This window comes from Solanum verrucosum, unplaced genomic scaffold (genome assembly GCF_900185275.1).
Source record: "Solanum verrucosum unplaced genomic scaffold, falcon-dt-bn FXZP01000022.1, whole genome shotgun sequence".
NCBI lineage: Eukaryota > Viridiplantae > Streptophyta > Magnoliopsida > Solanales > Solanaceae > Solanum > Solanum verrucosum.
Window position 1 is genome coordinate 2,920,796 of NW_026020086.1, and position 19,207 is coordinate 2,940,002.

The 19,207-nt window shown below is 28.5% G+C and overlaps 5 protein-coding genes across 7 annotated transcripts in view; 3 read left to right on the forward strand and 2 right to left on the reverse strand.

The window, feature by feature from the left end:
* Positions 1 to 19,207, forward strand: part of LOC125824494 (preprotein translocase subunit SCY1, chloroplastic) — a 390,387-nt gene that overhangs the window by 187,349 nt on the left and 183,831 nt on the right. The window lies entirely within an intron of this gene.
* Positions 1 to 19,207, forward strand: part of LOC125824507 (xylose isomerase) — a 470,700-nt gene that overhangs the window by 120,831 nt on the left and 330,662 nt on the right. The gene's annotated exons all lie outside the window — the stretch shown is intronic.
* Positions 3,808 to 7,005, forward strand: LOC125824536 (uncharacterized). The gene is made up of 3 exons (XM_049503937.1): positions 3,808 to 4,014; positions 4,101 to 4,533; positions 6,944 to 7,005. The coding sequence occupies exons 1-3, from the start codon at positions 3,808 to 3,810 to the stop codon at positions 7,003 to 7,005; spliced, it is 702 nt and encodes a 233-aa protein (XP_049359894.1).
* LOC125824641 (uncharacterized) lies at positions 11,523 to 12,693 on the reverse strand. The gene is made up of 2 exons (XM_049504039.1): positions 12,213 to 12,693; positions 11,523 to 12,142 (listed from the first exon to the last, which is right to left on the reverse strand). Exons 1-2 carry the CDS (start codon positions 12,691 to 12,693, stop codon positions 11,523 to 11,525), a joined length of 1,101 nt encoding a protein of 366 aa, XP_049359996.1.
* On the reverse strand, positions 17,077 to 17,530 carry LOC125824556 (uncharacterized). Its single transcript, XM_049503958.1, has one exon. It carries the CDS (start codon positions 17,495 to 17,497, stop codon positions 17,192 to 17,194), a length of 306 nt encoding a protein of 101 aa, XP_049359915.1. The 5' UTR covers positions 17,498 to 17,530; the 3' UTR covers positions 17,077 to 17,191.

Below are 19,207 nucleotides of genomic sequence, written 5' to 3' on the forward strand. Positions count from 1 at the left end.
TATTATTATTATTATTATAGATATTAATATTATAGATATTATTATTATTATTATTATTATTATAGATATTATTATTATAGATATTATTATTATTATTATTATTATTATTATTATTATTATTATTATTATTATAGATATTATTATTATAGATATTATTATTATTATTATTATTATTATTATTATTATTATTATTATTATTATTATTATTATTATTATTATTATAGATATTATTAATATTATTATTATTATTATAGATATTATTATAGATATTATTATTATTATTATTATAGATATTATTATTATTATTATTATTATAGATATTATTATTATTATTATTATTATTATTATTATTATTATAGATATTATTATAGATATTATTATTATTATTATTATTATTATTATAGATATTATTATTATTATTATAGATATTATTATTATTATTATTATTATTATTATTATTTTTTTTTTTTTATTATTTTTTTTTATTATTATTATTATTATTTTTTTTATTATTTTTATTATTATTATTATAGATATTATTATTATAGATATTATTATTATTATTATTATTATAGATATTATTATTATTATTATTATTATTATTATTATTATTATTATTATAGATATTATTATTATTATTATAGATATTATTATTATTATTATTATAGATATTATTATTATAGATATTATTATTATTATTATAGATATTATTATTATAGATATTATTATTATTATTATTATTATTATTATTATTATTATTATTATTATAGATATTATTATTATTATAGATATTATTATTATTATTATTATTATTATTATTATTATTATTATTATTATTATTATTATTATTATTATTATTATTATTATTATTATTATTATTATTATTATTATTATTATTATTATTATTATTATGATTATTATTATAAGGAGGTTGTGGAAAGATGGTTAAAAAGAAATTCCACAAAAAAAAGGAATCACACACACGTTACATATTTAAAATTTAAAATTATTTTAAAAATAAAATAGTAATTTATTATTAAATCCTATTACATGTAATTAATTTTAATTATTTAAAAAGTCTATTTTTTATGGTGTTGACACATGACGCTTTTCACCTCTCCTATTATATATAGATAGATACTTTGATTGAGCCAACAAGTTTCTCATAATTAATAACTAAAAATTGGAGACAAGTCCTTGTTTGACCTAGGATCCTTCTAGCTTAAATTTTTTTATTGATCATCTTTTTGAAATAACTGTTTAGTAAATGACCTAAAATATTGTCGATGCACAAGCATAATAACAAGGAAAAACTATAGAAAATAGCAAATTATATCTCATATTAAAATAATATGGCTATAGTTAACTTTATTTATATTTTATGGTTATATTTAATGAATAAATAGCAAATACAATTTCACACGCCTAAATTTTTTTCCCTCTTTTCACGCTTCCCTCTTTCCTACTCCCCTTTTTGCAGCTTTCATTTCTTATCCCAAAATAAAATCTTTATCCTCAAATCACAAACATTACTCCTAAATCAACTTCACCTCTTCAAAGTATCCACAAAATCAATCTCCTCTTCGCTCGGATCCTTGCAATCAACGACTTTGCTTGTTTTCAGGAGTTTTATTTGTTGTTTAGATCCTACAGGTTTCTTCAAATTCTTATTTTTTTCTATTTTTTTCTTTGAAAGTCTTATATATGTATACGTTTATGTTTATTTCTAGTGTTGAAGTTGAAGATTGTTTTCAACATTGCAATGTCGGAAACAAATACTCCAAGGAGGATCACAAGAGGTACATATTATCCTGATAATTGCATGGTGGGGATACCCTCATTTGATTTGTGTATAACACAAATGCAATCACAAATTTCAGGCTCCATTGCTGCGATGGAGATAGAGAAGAAATCGAAATTTCTTAATATCCCTATAAAATTGGATTTGAATGATGAATTAGTAAGGTCGGGCTCTTCTAAAAGGAAAGAAGGGTCAACAATGAAAGTGGCTGAAAGAAAAATTGACAAGAGGAGGAAAGTCAAAGATGTTGTTTCGGGCATGATTGGAAAACATGTAGTTAATGAAGAACAAGAAGAAAGGAGTGAAGAAGAACTAGAGGTATGTATATTTATTTTTATTTTTTTGGGATGTAGAATAAATGTATACATATATACCTGCAGTGTACTGTAAATTGAATGTAAATAGATTAGGTGGAGGATATACAATTTAAAACTGGAGTATCGGGAACTGAAAATTTTAGAGTAGGTGCATTTGTAGTATTTTGTCTTGGTTTCTTCACTCATATTAATTTTTTGAGCTTAGTGGTAATGTTTATGTACATACTAACCTCCTCAAACCCCACTTGTAGTACTTTAGTGGTGATATTGTTATTATAGCTCTGTATGAATATGAATGCTGAAGTACTTCTTTTAACTGAACATGTAATCTTCTTTTGATATGAGCATTAGATGTTGCAAGTAATCTGGATGTAGGATTGTAGTTAGTGTTCAACTTGTAATGTATTCAAATTGCATGCAATGTTTATTGGTGTAACCATTTTGCATTATGTTCTGGCACATAAGATTTTTTCTGGTGTATAGTTTTACATAGTAGTTACATTTTAATAGAGCTTGGATTATTTTTGATTGTGTCATTTATATGTGGTTTAGGAGATCCTTATTTTGTTAAGTTGATGTATGTAGTTGCCTTAATATGTTTATTATTTTAGGTCGCATTAATGCAGTTACTCGCAAAATATTAATGTACTTGTACATGTGATTGTTGTCTAGCATGCTATTCAATGGCTTTTCGTGTATGTTGTAACTTGTAAGCAATATCATTCTAATGTACAGTAAGTTGAACAAGAAAGGTTATGTGGAGGATATCCCTTCCAATGTATTATACTATGGCATACCTTTAGTGTGGCATACTCTCACACATTGAATACCTTCTAGTGTATTTGGGGTTATGTTGTCATTCTGTTTTTTGAAAATGATTGTAGTTAAATGGTAGTTTACTGAATATGTGGAAACTTTTCAGATTGTTATTTGCATCAAATTTATTTTGTGTCGGTGCATCTTCTATTTGAATGTGTTGTCTTGTATGTATGCATAGAATCAGGTTACTATGAAGTTATTAATGTAAAAAAAAATGCAGTTTCATATTTTAGTATTTATTAATTACAGGGTATCAGATTTTATATGTTGGCTCGCCCGATCGAACCCCCGCGCATGCAGGTTTATGTGAATCATAACATAGTTACAGATTTGAAGGGGAAGCTTACACCGACCCAATTCAATCAATTTAAAGATATATGTTTTGGAGCATATACCAAAATGCACGTGTGTTGGGCGCAACCACAAATCTTTAGGTGTTTGATGGTATGTGAATTGGAGGACAGTTCCCTGGATGAACTATTCTTTCGTATAAATCATACCACACTCCGTTTTGGTATTCAAGAATTTGCCATCATTACTGGGTTGAACTGCTTTGCTGATAAAGACGATTTCTTATTTGACACAAGCGAGCCAAACAGATTAATCAATCAGTACTTTGAGGGTAAAAGTATTATCAGAAAAGCAGAGTTGATCAGTAAGTATAAAAACAAGGTATGGGGTGATGGGAATGATGACGATGCTATTAAATTCGCAATTGTGTATTTTATCAGTACGTTCATCTATTCCGGTGAGAAGAAGAGCTCATCAATTCCAAGGATACAATTTGATCTAGTTGAGAGCGGCCGGTACAATGAATACCCCTGGGGAAAAAATGTTTTCTCCAAATTGGTCAAAAGCATAACAAAAAAAATGGATGCTAAGAAAAAGTATTATAGAATTGATGGTATGCCTCTTGCCATGCAAGTTTGGATATATGAATGTTGTTCTGCTGTTGATCTGAATATTGCTAAAAAAAAGACCAATCGTATTCCCAGACTGGTCAATTGGAGGACCAGAAACAGCAGAATACATTATGAATTCCTTATGGAAGAAATGTTCGGTGATAACGGCAATCCGGTAATTTAACATATTTTCATTATTCAATTAGTACAGATATCGTTGTCTATCAATATATTTGTTAATTATAATTATTTTGTGCGCAGTTAAAATACAAAAACATTCAACCTTCACTAAAGGAGATTGCATTTTATCAGCTTCCATCAAAAAGTGATGCAATCCCCGAGAATACCTTTCAAAAAGTTGGCGACAAAGATGATGACGAAGATGATGATTTCACTTTAAAGCCTCCAAGTCATAAGCCACACAATAAGGAAAAAGGTAAACAGAAGGTAACTGTTTCATTGTCCACATCGATCAAAAAGTTCAATATGCATGTAGGTTCGAGTTGTAAGGAGAAAAGTTCACCAGTATTGCATGGTTACCGTAAGGCAAAGAGTACACCCTTTCGTTCTGTTTCAACCCCTGTGAAGAATAATGCACCAGTACAGGAGTTGCATAATCAGCCGGATGATTCTGCCAAGACTACACCACCAATGAGTTCGAAACAACCTCAAGATACCAAGGCAGGCAAAATTGGTGTGCTGAGACACGATCTTGCCTCTTTCAAGGATTTTGTAAGGAAGTTGTTCCATTTTTTTTAGTTTACATTGTATTCTGATATATTTTTACACTTTATTTTATAATCAGGTTACTAATGAGTTCAAGGAGTTGCGCTTGTTTATACTGGAAAATTTTAAACAAGTCATGGATGCAGTCAACAAAAGCAATCCTCAATCTGGAGCACCATGTCAGGTTAAGCACAACAATGATAAATTACGAGAATACATTCACATATACAGGTTAACCAATGTTACAAAACTCAATTATTTTTGTATAACATAAACAGGAAGATGGAAGTAAATCTCCAACACATGTACCTGATTGGTCGAACAACAATTCAATGAAAGACGGCAACCAAATCTCAACATTCTTGGATAAACCTCACTTTGATATAAATGAGGTACTATGTGAATTAACTTGTGTTTCTAATTTAGAAGTGGATGGTGAAAAATGTTCAAGAATAGATACATCATCAAAAAATTTAAAGGTTCAAACATAATATTTATTATTGTAATATTCTGTTACATTTCTCAAACAAAAAATATTTATTATTGTAATATTGTTAGGATCAGACATTTCGATTCGTTCTTGAAGAACACGTCAGAGATAATGTCCAGGAGAATTATCAACCTGCCCAGATACACATACAAGACCCTTTGTCGGTACATGAACAGTCTAACGGCAAACAGCCTGTTGGAATGCCATCATTTGAGGTACTGTTTAAATTTTATTATATTTATAAGAGTGTTTAAAAAATGTATTCAATTATTTATTCAAAAATAAGTAAATACCTTATATAAATTGAATACTTATGGTTTATTCAATGAACTTATAAGTTGTATTTACTTATTTCTAGTTTTTGTAGAAATATTTATATACTAGGATATTTACTAATAATAGAATACATTCCAATACCAACAATACATATGATACTTTGTAAGTATACTTACTGGTAATATAATACATTATAATACTATAAATATGTATGTAACTTTGGTAGAATTCTGATGGTAGGATAGTATCTCTACTGTAAGTATTAATTAGTGTAATATTAATTGTTCTACTCATATAAATTATTTATGCACGACATTCTGAATAGTATATGTTATTTTTGCCATTTCATTTCAGACAGGAGACATTAATGCCTTACAGAACGATGGAATCCAACAATCACAGTCACAATTTGAGTTGCTTGATGTTTTGTTACCTAGCCTTGACACAATCAATCCCAAAAAGTGTGTTGTGGTTCATCCAGAGGGTGTTGTTTATGATACTACACCCGTGCCAGTTCAAAGGACAAGACGTCCCGATCGATTGAATTCTTCTTCATACTCGACAAATTTTGGATCATTATCTGGTAATTAATAATGTTTCTCCTCCTGTATGTCTTACCTCCCCCCCCCCCTTCTATTTTTTTAACATACATGATTTTTCATGCAAAATTGATGAGGAAATAAGTCGAGAATATGTTTGTTACAATTTGTGGGTCTATATACATAAACTACTTTCAGGTAGCTCTTCCAATGTGGTAAAAATTTATGAAAAGAAACATCCTTTTGTTTCTAACTTCATACGAGGGCCATATAATTATGATCTTTTTGATGATTATGCAATGTGGCTTCGTGAAGGGCTCCTTGTTAGGCATATGAATAAGTAAGTATTTTTATTTCATATGATTGTCATCTGTACACATAATATACTTAAATTTTAATTCTATTTGTTATCTAAAGGATGCATGATGAAGATCGGTATAAGAATAAAAAAGCAGAATTGGCGGTTGATATGGATTTGGGTATTCATCTCATATCAAACAAGAATTGGTTCTACTCTCTGTCTTATGATAAACAACTTCTGAATGATGAGGTAAAAACATGAATATATACGTAAAAGGAGCCTTTTCTGTTTATAAGATATGCACATATATTTATTGATTATTTTTTTTGACAACATATTGATGTGGTTCTATATTATTTGCGTAAAAAAAGTAAGTACAACATCAATAGTCGCTACAGATACACTACTGTTGACTGTCTGTTCAAGTCAAAAATTGATGAAATTTATGCCACATATGCTAAAATTGGAAGCGAAATATGTGTTGCAAATGTTGAAAGCGACATACGTGATTACATAAATAGGTATAGGTTGATGGCTGCCATTCCATGGAATACAATCGATAATGTGTTCATATCAGTGAATGTGGAGCAGAAAAATCAGTGGGTGTTGGCTGTTTTGTCAATAGTTGAACGATGCATTTATGTATATGACTCATACAGAGCAGCAGGTCATAACTCTTATGTTAGGGATGAAATTCAAAAGCTTGCTCAGCTTCTGCCAATGTATGTGTCAATGGAGATTGCCAATAATTCAGATTATACACAAAATCAAGACATTGCATACGATGTGACGTATGTGGAGGAAATACCTCAACAGGGATCAGGTGACTTGTAAGTATAAAAAAATAGTCTCTTAATTTACTTTTTAAATAAACAATATCCTATTTAATAAGTGTATCTTTCAGGGATTGTGGGATATATTTGCTAGCATTTGCCGAGTACCTAAGTGAGGGTGAAGGTATTCCAGTTAAATACCTTGATTCTAAGTTACACCGCATCAGATACGGCGCACTATTGTGGCAATATGCAGCGAAGAAGATGGAAGAATGGGCTGTTAGCGAGAATGAGGCACCACCTAGAATGATGAGGCCACCTGCAAGAATCGATAATAGTCAACTTGTTAGGATTGATTAGTATCTTGTACTAGTTATCTTTTTGAACTTCTATTTTATACTTATGGTTAAAACTAATATTTTAGTTTTTTGTCAAACATTATCAACTCTTCTATTTATATATGATCATGTTGATTTACTGTTTTTGTTTGGGTTATTGCATTCAATGTAATGGTAGGAAGAGATCGATGTATGTTCGTATAAATGTCCAGTCTGTCTGAACACATACATTTGGATATATACTGTTGTTCAGTTTGTGTGTTTTTTTTTTTTATCAACATATTCAATAGTATAAATGTATACTAGAGTCTTTTCATATCAACATATACACAAGTATTACTATATTCATTTATTTTCAATTCTTACTTAAGGACATTTGGATACTTGCATTCTTAAAAGTGATAAACGTTCAGTAAATGTTTTATGTGTATTCACCAACATATTCTCAAGTATTATTACCAGTAGTTTGTGTGTATCAATAAATGTTAATAGTATCAACTTGATAGTTGGATATTTATCGATTGAGAATTTTGTATCATGTTTAATATTGAGATAATATTCAAGTTAATTTATAATTTAAGCAAGCAAATAAAGAAACAAATATTTCAAAAGGCAAATAAGTCATTTATTCGACAAAACAAAAATTAAGTAAAAGAACACTTCAATTGTGGGATGTATCAGTTCCTATGCATTCCGTGTTGCAGTTCGACATGAACGCCTATTATGACTACGGTGTCCACATGTTCTACAAGAATTGGTACCCTTCCTTTTGCTAAACTCGCTAAATGACTTATCCCGTTGCTTCTTTGGCCTTCCTGGAGGTTGCTTGTATTTTGGTGGCAACACAACTTCGGTATCAATGTGTTCAGGTATATTCCATTCACTTTTGTCAGGTAGAGGATACACAGGCACTTCATATGTTCTCAATATTGTTTCTGGCTTGTAAAAGTTTGAACAATATTCATCTGGAAGCATGTGTTTTTTGTTCAACACCCTCCACGCATGTGCGCACGGTATTCCGTCAACTTGAAACCTGTTGCAACTGCAAGTCTTCTTTTCCAATCATACAATATAACTCTTCCCTTCATCACTTACTGAATAAATGTAATCAGTTGACGGCACAACCTAGAATCAATACGTAATTTCATTTATACACTTCATATGAAAGCAAATACACTTTAAATACTTAAATAAATGAATACATAATCAACTGAATATGACAAATATTATTTTTCTCATAAATTATTAACCTTTCTTCAACATACATACCGTCATATGCCCAGATTTTGATTCATTAAGCACAAACATTTCTTGAAACTTCTGTAGACACGTATTTTTGACCGAACTTAAAATTTTGCACCATTTTTAGAGCTGAAATATTTTTATAAATATAAATTAAATATTTTGACTTTTCTCTTATTTTTGTTAAGTTGTTTTAAAAGATTTGAAAACAACAAAAATATAATCCTTTTTTTAGGGTAAGTTTTATTTTCAATTGTTTAAAAAGAAATGAAAGATTACAAAAAAAATAATAATATTATTTTTGAAATTAAGTTTTTATAAATAAGCTAGTATTATTTAATTGATCTTATATATATAGCTAGTTGACTTTTTCTTAGATTTTATTAATTTTAAATAATTAGTTGATATGTTATTATAATTTATTATTTTAAGAGTAAAATAAAACTAAAACTAAAGTAAAAAATAACCTAATTAATCTAACAAACCTACCCCACTCCTATACCTACCCAAAAACATACTACACGAAAAAGATAAAGCAAAAACAGTTTGGATGCTTTTAAAATAAATAAATAAATAAACAACAACAATACCATACACCCCCCCACACACACACACACTCCCACTCCCTCACGTTCTCCTCAACTAAACAAACCACTATCCACTCCTATACCCACTAAACTACTACTACAATCTGCCAAAAAACTTATTCTATATATAGTTGACACATACGTACAGCAAAAGGGGCATACACACACAGAGAGAGACGCACAAAACCAAAGAAAAGGAAAAAAAAAAAAACCTGCACGCGCAGACAACATACATATTTGTCCTCTTATAATACATTTTAATTTACTCACAAACAAAGGTTGAGTTTAAGGTTTGCTTTCGTGGTTTCGAGTTCGTGGTTCCCTGTTAGAATTGCTTTTCTTTCGTGAGTTGATTTTCGCAAGAGGTACTATTTAACATTTATTTTATAATTTGATTTTCATGATTATATAGTACTTAATTCCGGTGTCCTGAATTTATTCAAATTTCATGTGTGTTTAGCTTTGCCATTATAATATTGAAATACATGTAAATATTTGTAGTGTTGCATTTGGATTAAAATATGATATAACGTATAATTGCTTCTTGCTCACTAAGGATTCAATATTTTTCTTTATTCGCTCTATTTTATCAAGCCGAAATCTGACTCGTGGATTGTCGTTAATTAATTTGATCAATTCACATAGTTTTGAGTTATTCGTTGATAGCATAATTTAAAAAACGGACTAAGTAAATCATTGTTTGTTAGCCAAAAAATACATTTTTTATGCAATTTAATCTTATCATTTAAAGTGTTTTAGAATCTTGGTATTCTATAGGTCATAGATCTAATGCTAGTTTAAATTTAGCATAAATACTAATGATGTTTTTTTTTTACTTTTATTTTTCTCTAAAAGCAACTTTATGGGTTCATTAATTAGGGTATTAGATTTGAGTTTACTAACTTACAGAAATAAAAAGTGTTATTTTAAGATATTTTCTTTTGTTATTAAGATATATCAACACGTATTATTAATAATTAATTAAAGCGTGACCTTAATTTGTTAATTATTTTTCTATCATTCATTAAAAATTATTATTTATAATTAGAATAGTAAAAAACATATCTCGAATAACAATGCTCCATTTTGTTAAACGACTGGAAATATTATTATGTTAATAAGATGAGATTTAATTAATTAAATGTAATATTTTGTGGGGGGAAGGTGATAAGTGAAATATAGAAAAGGTTTTTAGGTTACTTTAACAATTTAACGTTGCCATTTACTTTTAGACTATTTTAACATAATAATAGGTATATCTTAGGATCTATTATACGTTGTACGAGTACAAACGTTTATGTGAGGATCTTATCATGATTTGTATATTTAGTGTATTTGAACACTTATGTATTTGAGCATAGAGTTGAGGCTTCTAGGTTATTAATATCGTAAGAATAAATTTGTTTTAGTGTTATAACGAATAGTACATCTAAATGTTGTCTTCATATTATAATGCAAGTTGTTTGTCAATTTTATTCATTTTTCTTAATATGTATATGGTATCTTTAACATGATAGGTGTGCGTTTGTTTATTATTTTTATCATCACTTGTTCAATAAATATAAACAATAAAGAAGAATTGGATTACACATGATAAAGGATATATTTGTTGTAAAACTTTAGATTTATTTATTTATTTTTGTTAAAGATCGTATAGCTTTGTTAAAAATTTTTAGTCAAGCTCTAAGATGTGTCGAACTACAAACGAGTTAAGACACATAGTAAAGTGGATTCCAATAAAAAATGTGATTCCACATCTTTATGGAAATATTTAAAGATGAGAATAATAATAATAATAATGGTAGTAATAATAATAATAATAATAATGGTAGTAATAATAATAATAATAATAATAAGTCTCGATTAAGAATGTGGTTCCACATCTTTTTGAGATACTTAAGAAACTCAAGGATGCGGTTACGCACCTTGGTCAAATTCAAGGATGCGGTTACGCGCCTTGATCAAATTATTTCAATAATTAATTTTGTTAATTCAAACCAAGAGGTGTAAATTGAGATTATTAGGTGTGATGAACTCGAGAGGAGAAGACAGTTATGTCTCTAAATGTCAAGATCGAAAATGCAGTTATGCATCCGGTTTAAGACTAATAAAAAAAAAATAAAAAAATAAATAAATAAGCAAACCATGGCCTGTAGACATAATATATCCAAAAATAGTAAAAAATAAGTATAAGTCAATAAAAGTGATCGTGCTAGAACCACGAGACTCGAGGGGTGCCTAATACCTTCCCCTCGGTCAATAGAATTCCTTACCCGAATTTCTGGTTCGCAAACCAAAACTAAAAGAGTCATTTCCTATTGATTAGGGATTTGAAAAGGTGACTTGGAACACCATAACTCAATTCCAAGTGGCGACTCTGAAATAATAAAATAATCCCTTAATCAATAACGTCACTTAAAATCGGAAAAACCCTTCCTCCAGCCTGGCGCGCAAAAGGGGTGTGACAACTTCTTCCCAAGTAGTGTGAAAGTACATGATGCATTTTTTCGATTTGTGCAATTCCATCTAGCAAACATCAAGCGCACTTGTTCAAGAAAGTCAAATATTGGTAATTCTCTTGCTGCTACCAATGTTGAATTGATGCACTCTACAATATTCGACGTCATCACCCAACCACGAGGAACTGGTGCATACAACCTTGCCCACTTCTCATATCCAACCAACTCCAAGTAGTTCTTCGCCCTTACATCAAACTGCTCAACTTTTTTCATTAGCTTATCAAAATCAGTTTGAGTATACGCTTTTGCCATAGTGTAGAATACTTCACTTAATTGCTCATTTGCTTTTCGAAAATTCTTGCATACATTAGCCCACAAGTGCCATATGCAGGCGTAATGTTGGATATTGTTGTATACAATAGATACAGCCTTTATTATGCTATTATGTCGGTCAGATACCATACACATATTCTCTCTTTCACCATAAGCTTCTTTGAATTGTTCAAAGAACCATGTCCAAGAAGCATCATTTTCTGAATCAATAACTTCGTATGCCAAAGGTAATATATTCCCTATTATAATGTAAAAAAAGGGTGAATAACAAATAAATAAAATTATAATGTATTTATGTATCTAAAATACCTGCTCCATCCAAAGTGTTGGCTGATACGAATGCTCCAGTATATGTTGATTTAAGGTGGCTAGCGTCTACAACAACAATCGGCCTACAATGATCAAATCCCTTTATAAAAGCATGCAACGCTATAAACACATACAAAAATTCGTTCTCAGGTATTTTCTTCATTCGAATATGTGAACCAGGGTATGTCTTATCCAAGGTATACAAGTATCCAGGTAGCTTCCCATAAGACGCAATTGGTTGCCCCATTATCGATTCTAATGCCTTCTTTTTTGCTCGCCATGCCAACATGTAGTTAATATCAATACCCAAGTCCAATCTAACGTCATCCCTGATATCATTTGGAGTGTACTTCCTCTTGTGATTTCTCAATCTAGGTGCGATTATTCCTCCAATCAATCCACTTGTTGCACGACAATCTGAATGCACCCCATCCTTTAAAGGACATGTATGTTCAGAGTTAAAAACTCTAATTCTGAACATCTTCGACTTGTTAATACTTGACGCTTTCATCAGCCATGGGCATTCTTTAGATTGACATACAAGAGTATAGTTGCGAATTCAATTTATATTGTTTTGTTAGTTCTGCTTTGCATCTGCAAACATAACTCAATACACCTAAAATGAAACAAATTTAACAACAATTTACCTTATAGAGTTTGACCTCTCCACCAAGAATTTAAACCTTTTTTCGATTGAATACTTTTCCATCACATCCTTCAATGTCGACTTATCCATGTATATCTTATCAATCATTATCTCCTTTTGCGATCTGTTCGTAATTATTAAATCATTTCCACCATCAAATGCATCTACTGGTTGATCGCCAAACGTTGGGACAATTGGTAATGTATCATTCGTACTAATTAATTCTTGATTGTATTCAAGTTGCAACACATCACCTTCAATAGAAGTTTCTCCAGAATCAGAATATACTATATCAATATCGAAAATACTTACACATAAGGGATATACTCCAAATTGAGTGTTGATCTTTTTCAACTGAACATATACGCGCACACCCATGTCGTTACGTATTTCCATAGGTGTGTCGTTACCTTCGACAGTGTATTTGATTTTCATACACTTTTTTGTAAGATCGACGTTCAATTGTATCGAAATCAAATCAACTAAATCAGAATACGAAGCATATTCCTTCAACACTATCCCGTCAATGCTATATTCTACATAGCAATTCTCTTCGCTCCATTTTCCGAAATGCCGAATCAAAACTATGATAGTAGCCATGGAATTGTTTTTTTGCTTTTGGCGTGAAATGAAAAGGAACGAAGGAACATATTTTCAATTTTAAACTGATCAGAATCCTATACCTTATAGGTCAGCTACATTTTTTAAAGTGTCAAATTAGTGGGTTTAAGGGCTGGAAAATAGCCTTGTCAGTTACATTAACTGACCTCATTTAGTGGGAGTTAATTTTGAATGTATTTTTGTATTAAAAAAAATGAAATATTTATGGAATTTAGCTATTTTTAAACTCAAACTGTAGCTATTTTTTTTAAATATGATACTTATAGCTATTTCAATCTAATAACCCTAAAACTATAGTCATTTATGTAAGTTTTACTAATAACAATAGGGCGTCACACTAACAAGTTCTCTACATGGCCACCATCTCGCAATTTCTCCATCATCGTCGATTTAGTATCATATTGAACCATAAAAAAAGATAGAATTGAAACTCGTTTGTATTAATTTCAATAATTTCTTTTGTATACCCAATCGCATGTATTTATATATAATATAATGAACATAGTAATGTATTATATTGCAATCCTTTCATTGATCATTACTCCATGTTTGATAGAAAGTATTAGAGAAAATAATATTGGTATTAGCTTTGATATTGTTTAACTTTTTGTTTGGTAGTGTTTTCCATTTATGTATCACTGTTGACTACCAATATTTTTCTTATATATAGTAAATTATGGCATTAACAATATCAATAGTAATTATTTCTTTTCTAATACATTCTATTCAATAATATTTTTATTCTAATACATCATATTCATTGATATTATATAACAAACAAAATAGTCGATAAAAAATAGTGCTAGCATTACTATTTCCAACATTATTAATATATCATATTCAGTATTATTCTATATATCCTATCAAACAATTCCAAAACACTGTATTTTAATAAAAGTTGTTTCGAGGAAAAACCATGAATATATATAAGACTAAATAAGGGTATTGATTCCTAGACCTCCATGCTTTTTAGTATTACCAATAAATAGAAATGATTTTCCATTACCATGTGTGATAGTAACACTTTTTTTTCCTTCATAAAAGTATGCAATAGTGGAAAATAAAAGCGTAGCATTTTGAGTGAAAAAAAGGAATTCTTTCTAGGACCACATAATATTAGCAATGATTGTTCTCTCTAAGAGCCAAGGAATTAATTGGGTGCTTTATCAACTCATATTCTAAAAAAATTCTAAGAATCACATGTAAGGTCAACTCAGTCATTATACAAAGAATAATTATTATTAATACAAAGAATAATATCTATCTATCAAACAATTACTTGTAACAATTTGTTTGGTTTTCCAAACTTTAAAAAGTAAATTAAATATACCTCAAGTATATGTTCTCCTTTCATTTATTATTTTTTGTCGAATTAACATTGGCATATTTTTATTATTTTTTATTCTCACAGGTCTAAAGAGTGTAATCACGCTCTTTGTCATATCAACATTCAAGAGGATAGTTAGGACAAAATAGTTCAATTATATATTAAATTAACGATGCTAAATTCAAAGGGATCACAAGGTATTATGATATTGTTATTTGCATGGCCTATGTACTTATCTCAATGTTAAAGACCGATATTTGTTGTGATGGAATAGTTGAGATTCCTCCATTCTTAATCAATATATTAGGTTTGAATTCTTGAGAATGGAATTTTTTTTTATTGGAAGTGGTACCCTCACAAATGGATCTTGAAATACGTGAATCCAAACGTAATCGAGTCTCAATGCAAATATCAAGCACCCGATAAAAAAACCAAAAACATTTCAATGTTAAGGTTTATTCTGGATTTATGGAGTAAATGTTTTACCCTTGTTTTCAAATGAAATGAGTATTCTTTTTGTTTTTCTAAAGACATTAGAAAATGAAATGACAAAAAGTAATTAAGATTCTCAAGTTCCATATAATTGGAATTTATCATTAGTTCAATCTACTTTATTTTTTTAGAGTAAATTAAATGAAACTAAAGTTGCATATATATTTTTAATTTAAATGAATCCAGAAAGCACCTATGCATTAGAAAACACCTGCCATTATATTTTTTATGAGTTGAATATTTAAATCGTTGAACTTATTACATTTTTATAATCATCGATTTATAATTAATATTTGAAATTTCTTTAATGATTTTCACATAGATTTTATAGTAATGGTACAATTGAACACGTTACCATTGGTGGAACTAGGGATATCGAAAAGAAATTTATCCGAGCCTCCTTCATCAATAAGTTATGTCATATATATTTGGCCCAACTTGAAAATTTAATTCATGAGCTTTATATTTTTTATTATTATTTTATTATATAAAGCACTTAGAGAATTGATAGGTATGTCACATCAAACTAATTAATTAAGCTAGCCGTTTAGATAAAATATTCTTAATCTAAGATCTGTATTATATAAGCTAAGGACAAGATCAGGTACACAAACATCAAAAGAAAATAAGTTAAAAAGGAAAATAAATGTATATGAAGAAGCACTTTTAACAAAGGAATAATTAGGTACACATAAGAAGAAAATGTCAAAAATGGTCCCTTTATGTTCGAGATTAGGTTCTAAATAGTTTCTTAAGTACACAATCAACAATTTTGATCTTTTAAATTTGATAAAAATTAACATTTTTAGTCTCCGTCAAATATTTAATAATTTATATTCATTAGATTTGACAATAAAAATAGGAAACAAATTTAGTCGTAAACACCAAAACAATCCTATCAAATCCTAAAATATTCAACAGAAAAAAAATGTATTAGACACTAAAAATATATAAAAATTCTATAAATTACCTCTCGGCAAATTGCATAAGACTCTTGAAATATATATTAAAAAATTACAAAAACTACCAAAAATGTACTCTAAAAGTGAGTTTTCGTTAATTTCTTTTTTTTCTTTTCATAGTTTTCAGTAAATTTAACGGATAAAATTCTATAAAAGTATTTGACGACATTAAAAGTGTTAACTATTTAAATTATCCAATGCTTATGTAAGAAACTATTTAAGCCTACGCTCAAAACCATTTTTGCCATTTTCTCTATACATAAGCATTAACCAGAATAAAAAATTAAAATTAAAATTTTCAACTTCATGACCATTATTCACTCTATTATCCATATTATTTTTCACTTACAAACTTCAGTTCAAAATAATTTACAAAAGAACAAACAAAATAGTTCTACCTAGCTACTTCTGACAAGCATATGTCCGGTGAATTAAATTAAAACACAATCAAAAGTTACATGTTTTTAGTATATATAATTATAAAAATATAATATATTTAAGATCATAAATTTTAAATTAATAACATACTAAAACATCAATAACCCTTATTATGAATTTCCCACGGTCAATTTCGTTTTGAGATTTTCAACAAGTATATTTTCGATGGATTATGTCCAAACTCAATTGGATATATACGTATTTTTTTTTATATATAATCACAAAAATACCATGTCATATTTAAGCCCGCAAATTCCAAGAAAATTCTCTCTAAAATTCTCTATCAAATCAAACATTATCGTATAAAATAAAATCGAGGAAGTAACACATATACAAACCCTAGATTTCCTCAGGAAAAATAACAAATCCAAAACTTCTCGTACATCAACATATATGAAAAAAAAAATACCCAAAAACACAAACCAAAAAAAAAAAAAGTCTCATCATAACTAAAAATTTCATTTCATTTCTTACCATAATCTTTTTTTTTTCTTCACATCAATATTGCATAACGCATACTATCACTAACCATAAGATGATTCATTTCAGAAATTTGTGAAAATTCACCAGAAACCCAAACTCCATCCGTTCCATTGAGTCGAGGATGATTTAAGCATGAAAATAAGGCTAATGGAGCACGAAAAACGCCACAAATGATCGAAAACCCGGTCCAATTATGTTGCCTTGTTGATCTATTATTTTCACCTCTACAAATATTTGTCATATTTTCATCAGCTACTCTTGGACTTTTTCCCATATTTTGTAAATTTTGCCTTATTGATACTAATAACCTCCACATGATTATATATATAAAGGGGTGAAGTGTTTTTTTTTTTTTGGTTAGGTTATTAATGGAGTTTTTTTTTTTAAGAGTTGTTTTAGAAATATTGGGACAAGTTGATAGAATAGTTTCTTTTATTGGTGGTGGAATTGCTAGTGCTTGTAGTTATCATGTAAAGTTTATATGGGTGCTTTGCTTTTGAGGACTTTTACTTTGTGAGTTTTTCTTTGTTGCAAGTGTATATAGGGTGGATCTAGAAGTTAAAATATGAGTTTGGCAAAATATAATAATTTTTTTAAAAAAATTAAAAAAATTACTTTGTGATTTTTTAAATTATTAATGGTGTATATATAAACAGAGTTAGAAGGTTAGATACGATTTAAAAAATAATTATTTATTATGAATGAATATCAAATTTAGAAGAAAATATTTACTATTTCAAATTGTTATTTTTAAATTCAGAATTGATAAAATTAAAATTACGATTACACTTCCGAAAAAAAATAAAATTTGTATATTAATTCTAATAAGATACTTAAAAAGTAGAAAATAATAATATATCATAGTAAATTAAATTATATTAATTATATATAAATTATTTATAATGTCCGTGCATAAAACTTTAAAAGTTCTTTCTTTTTCTACACTATTCTTGATTTTGCTAGTAGGGTCTTATTGATAAGCCAACTTGCCGACAAAACTGCCTACTTATAATTTGTTTTGTAAGAAAAGATCAATGTAGGATCACTCAAACATTTAATATTAATTCATTTTTTGTTTTGTGTGTGGGGGAGATTTTGGTAAATGAGAAATAGAAAGTAAAATATTTATTAAGTACATAATTGTACAAGGTGTAGATTGTTGAGAAAATACAATTGATCCTAGTATTTCAAATTTCATTCTTTTAGATAAATCGAAATTCACAATATATATGTATAAGTTCAAAACTTAGATAAAGATCGTTAAAAAATGTCATTTTTATTTAATAATATATAATATTACATTCAATTTGACTAGACTCACACATTTAACCATAAAAAAAAAGTCAGTCTAAAACTAGGATACCATGACTTATTAGGATACGAATTTCATTAATTTCGAATGACTTGAGCTTATCGTGGCTCTCTTCTTTGATAAGACAACTTTGTTTAGATGGTGATTAAGTTTTGTTATTTTTTTAAAAATAATTCGTCTAAAAGTTAGACTGATTTGATTAATATGAATTTATATGATAAAAGATTTATGTGTAAAGTTTTAACACTTCTTACGAAATTTAATTTCTATTCCAAAAAATTAAATCTAAACTTTCTAATTATGAATAAGAAAATTCTTATCATTTCACCGCAATCGGCGATTGAAATTTTAGTCTGGATAGAGTATGTACTGTTTGTCTATATTACTTTTATTTTTTTCCCTAAAAGATGGGACTATGACAGTAGAGCACTTGCTAACCATTAGGAAAGTCCTTTATAATATATTGTAATTTTTTATTGAAATTCTTTTTCATAGATTAAAGGTTAATTAGGCACTAATATTCCACACTAAGTTTCACCTAAAGCTTTAAAAAAAACCCACTCTTAAGGGCCAATAATCCGTGTTTAGAACACTAGGACGATAGGACCACAAGAAAAAGGAAAAATACTTTTTTAAAAAATATATATATTCTCAGTGGCGGAGGCAAGCTTTATAACGAGAATTTAATATAGAATTTAAATATATATGTAAAAA

What these genes read in the sequence shown, in the direction of transcription:
- LOC125824536 (XM_049503937.1), top strand. Translation starts at nt 3,808, where the DNA reads ATGGATGCTAAGAAAAAGTATTATAGAATTGATGGTATGCCTCTTGCC. An exon ending in TCGGTGATAACGGCAATCCG is followed by an intron (nt 4,015 to 4,100) that starts GTAATTTAACAT and finishes TTTTGTGCGCAG; the next exon opens with TTAAAATACAAAAACATTCA. An exon ending in TACCAAGGCAGGCAAAATTG is followed by an intron (nt 4,534 to 6,943) that starts GTGTGCTGAGAC and finishes CACAAAATCAAG; the next exon opens with ACATTGCATACGATGTGACG.
- LOC125824641 (XM_049504039.1), bottom strand. Translation starts at nt 12,693, where the DNA reads ATGTTCAGAATTAGAGTTTTTAACTCTGAACATACATGTCCTTTAAAG. An exon ending in CAACACTTTGGATGGAGCAG is followed by an intron (nt 12,143 to 12,212) that starts GTATTTTAGATA and finishes ACATTATAATAG; the next exon opens with GGAATATATTACCTTTGGCA.
- LOC125824556 (XM_049503958.1), bottom strand. Translation starts at nt 17,497, where the DNA reads ATGTGGAGGTTATTAGTATCAATAAGGCAAAATTTACAAAATATGGGA.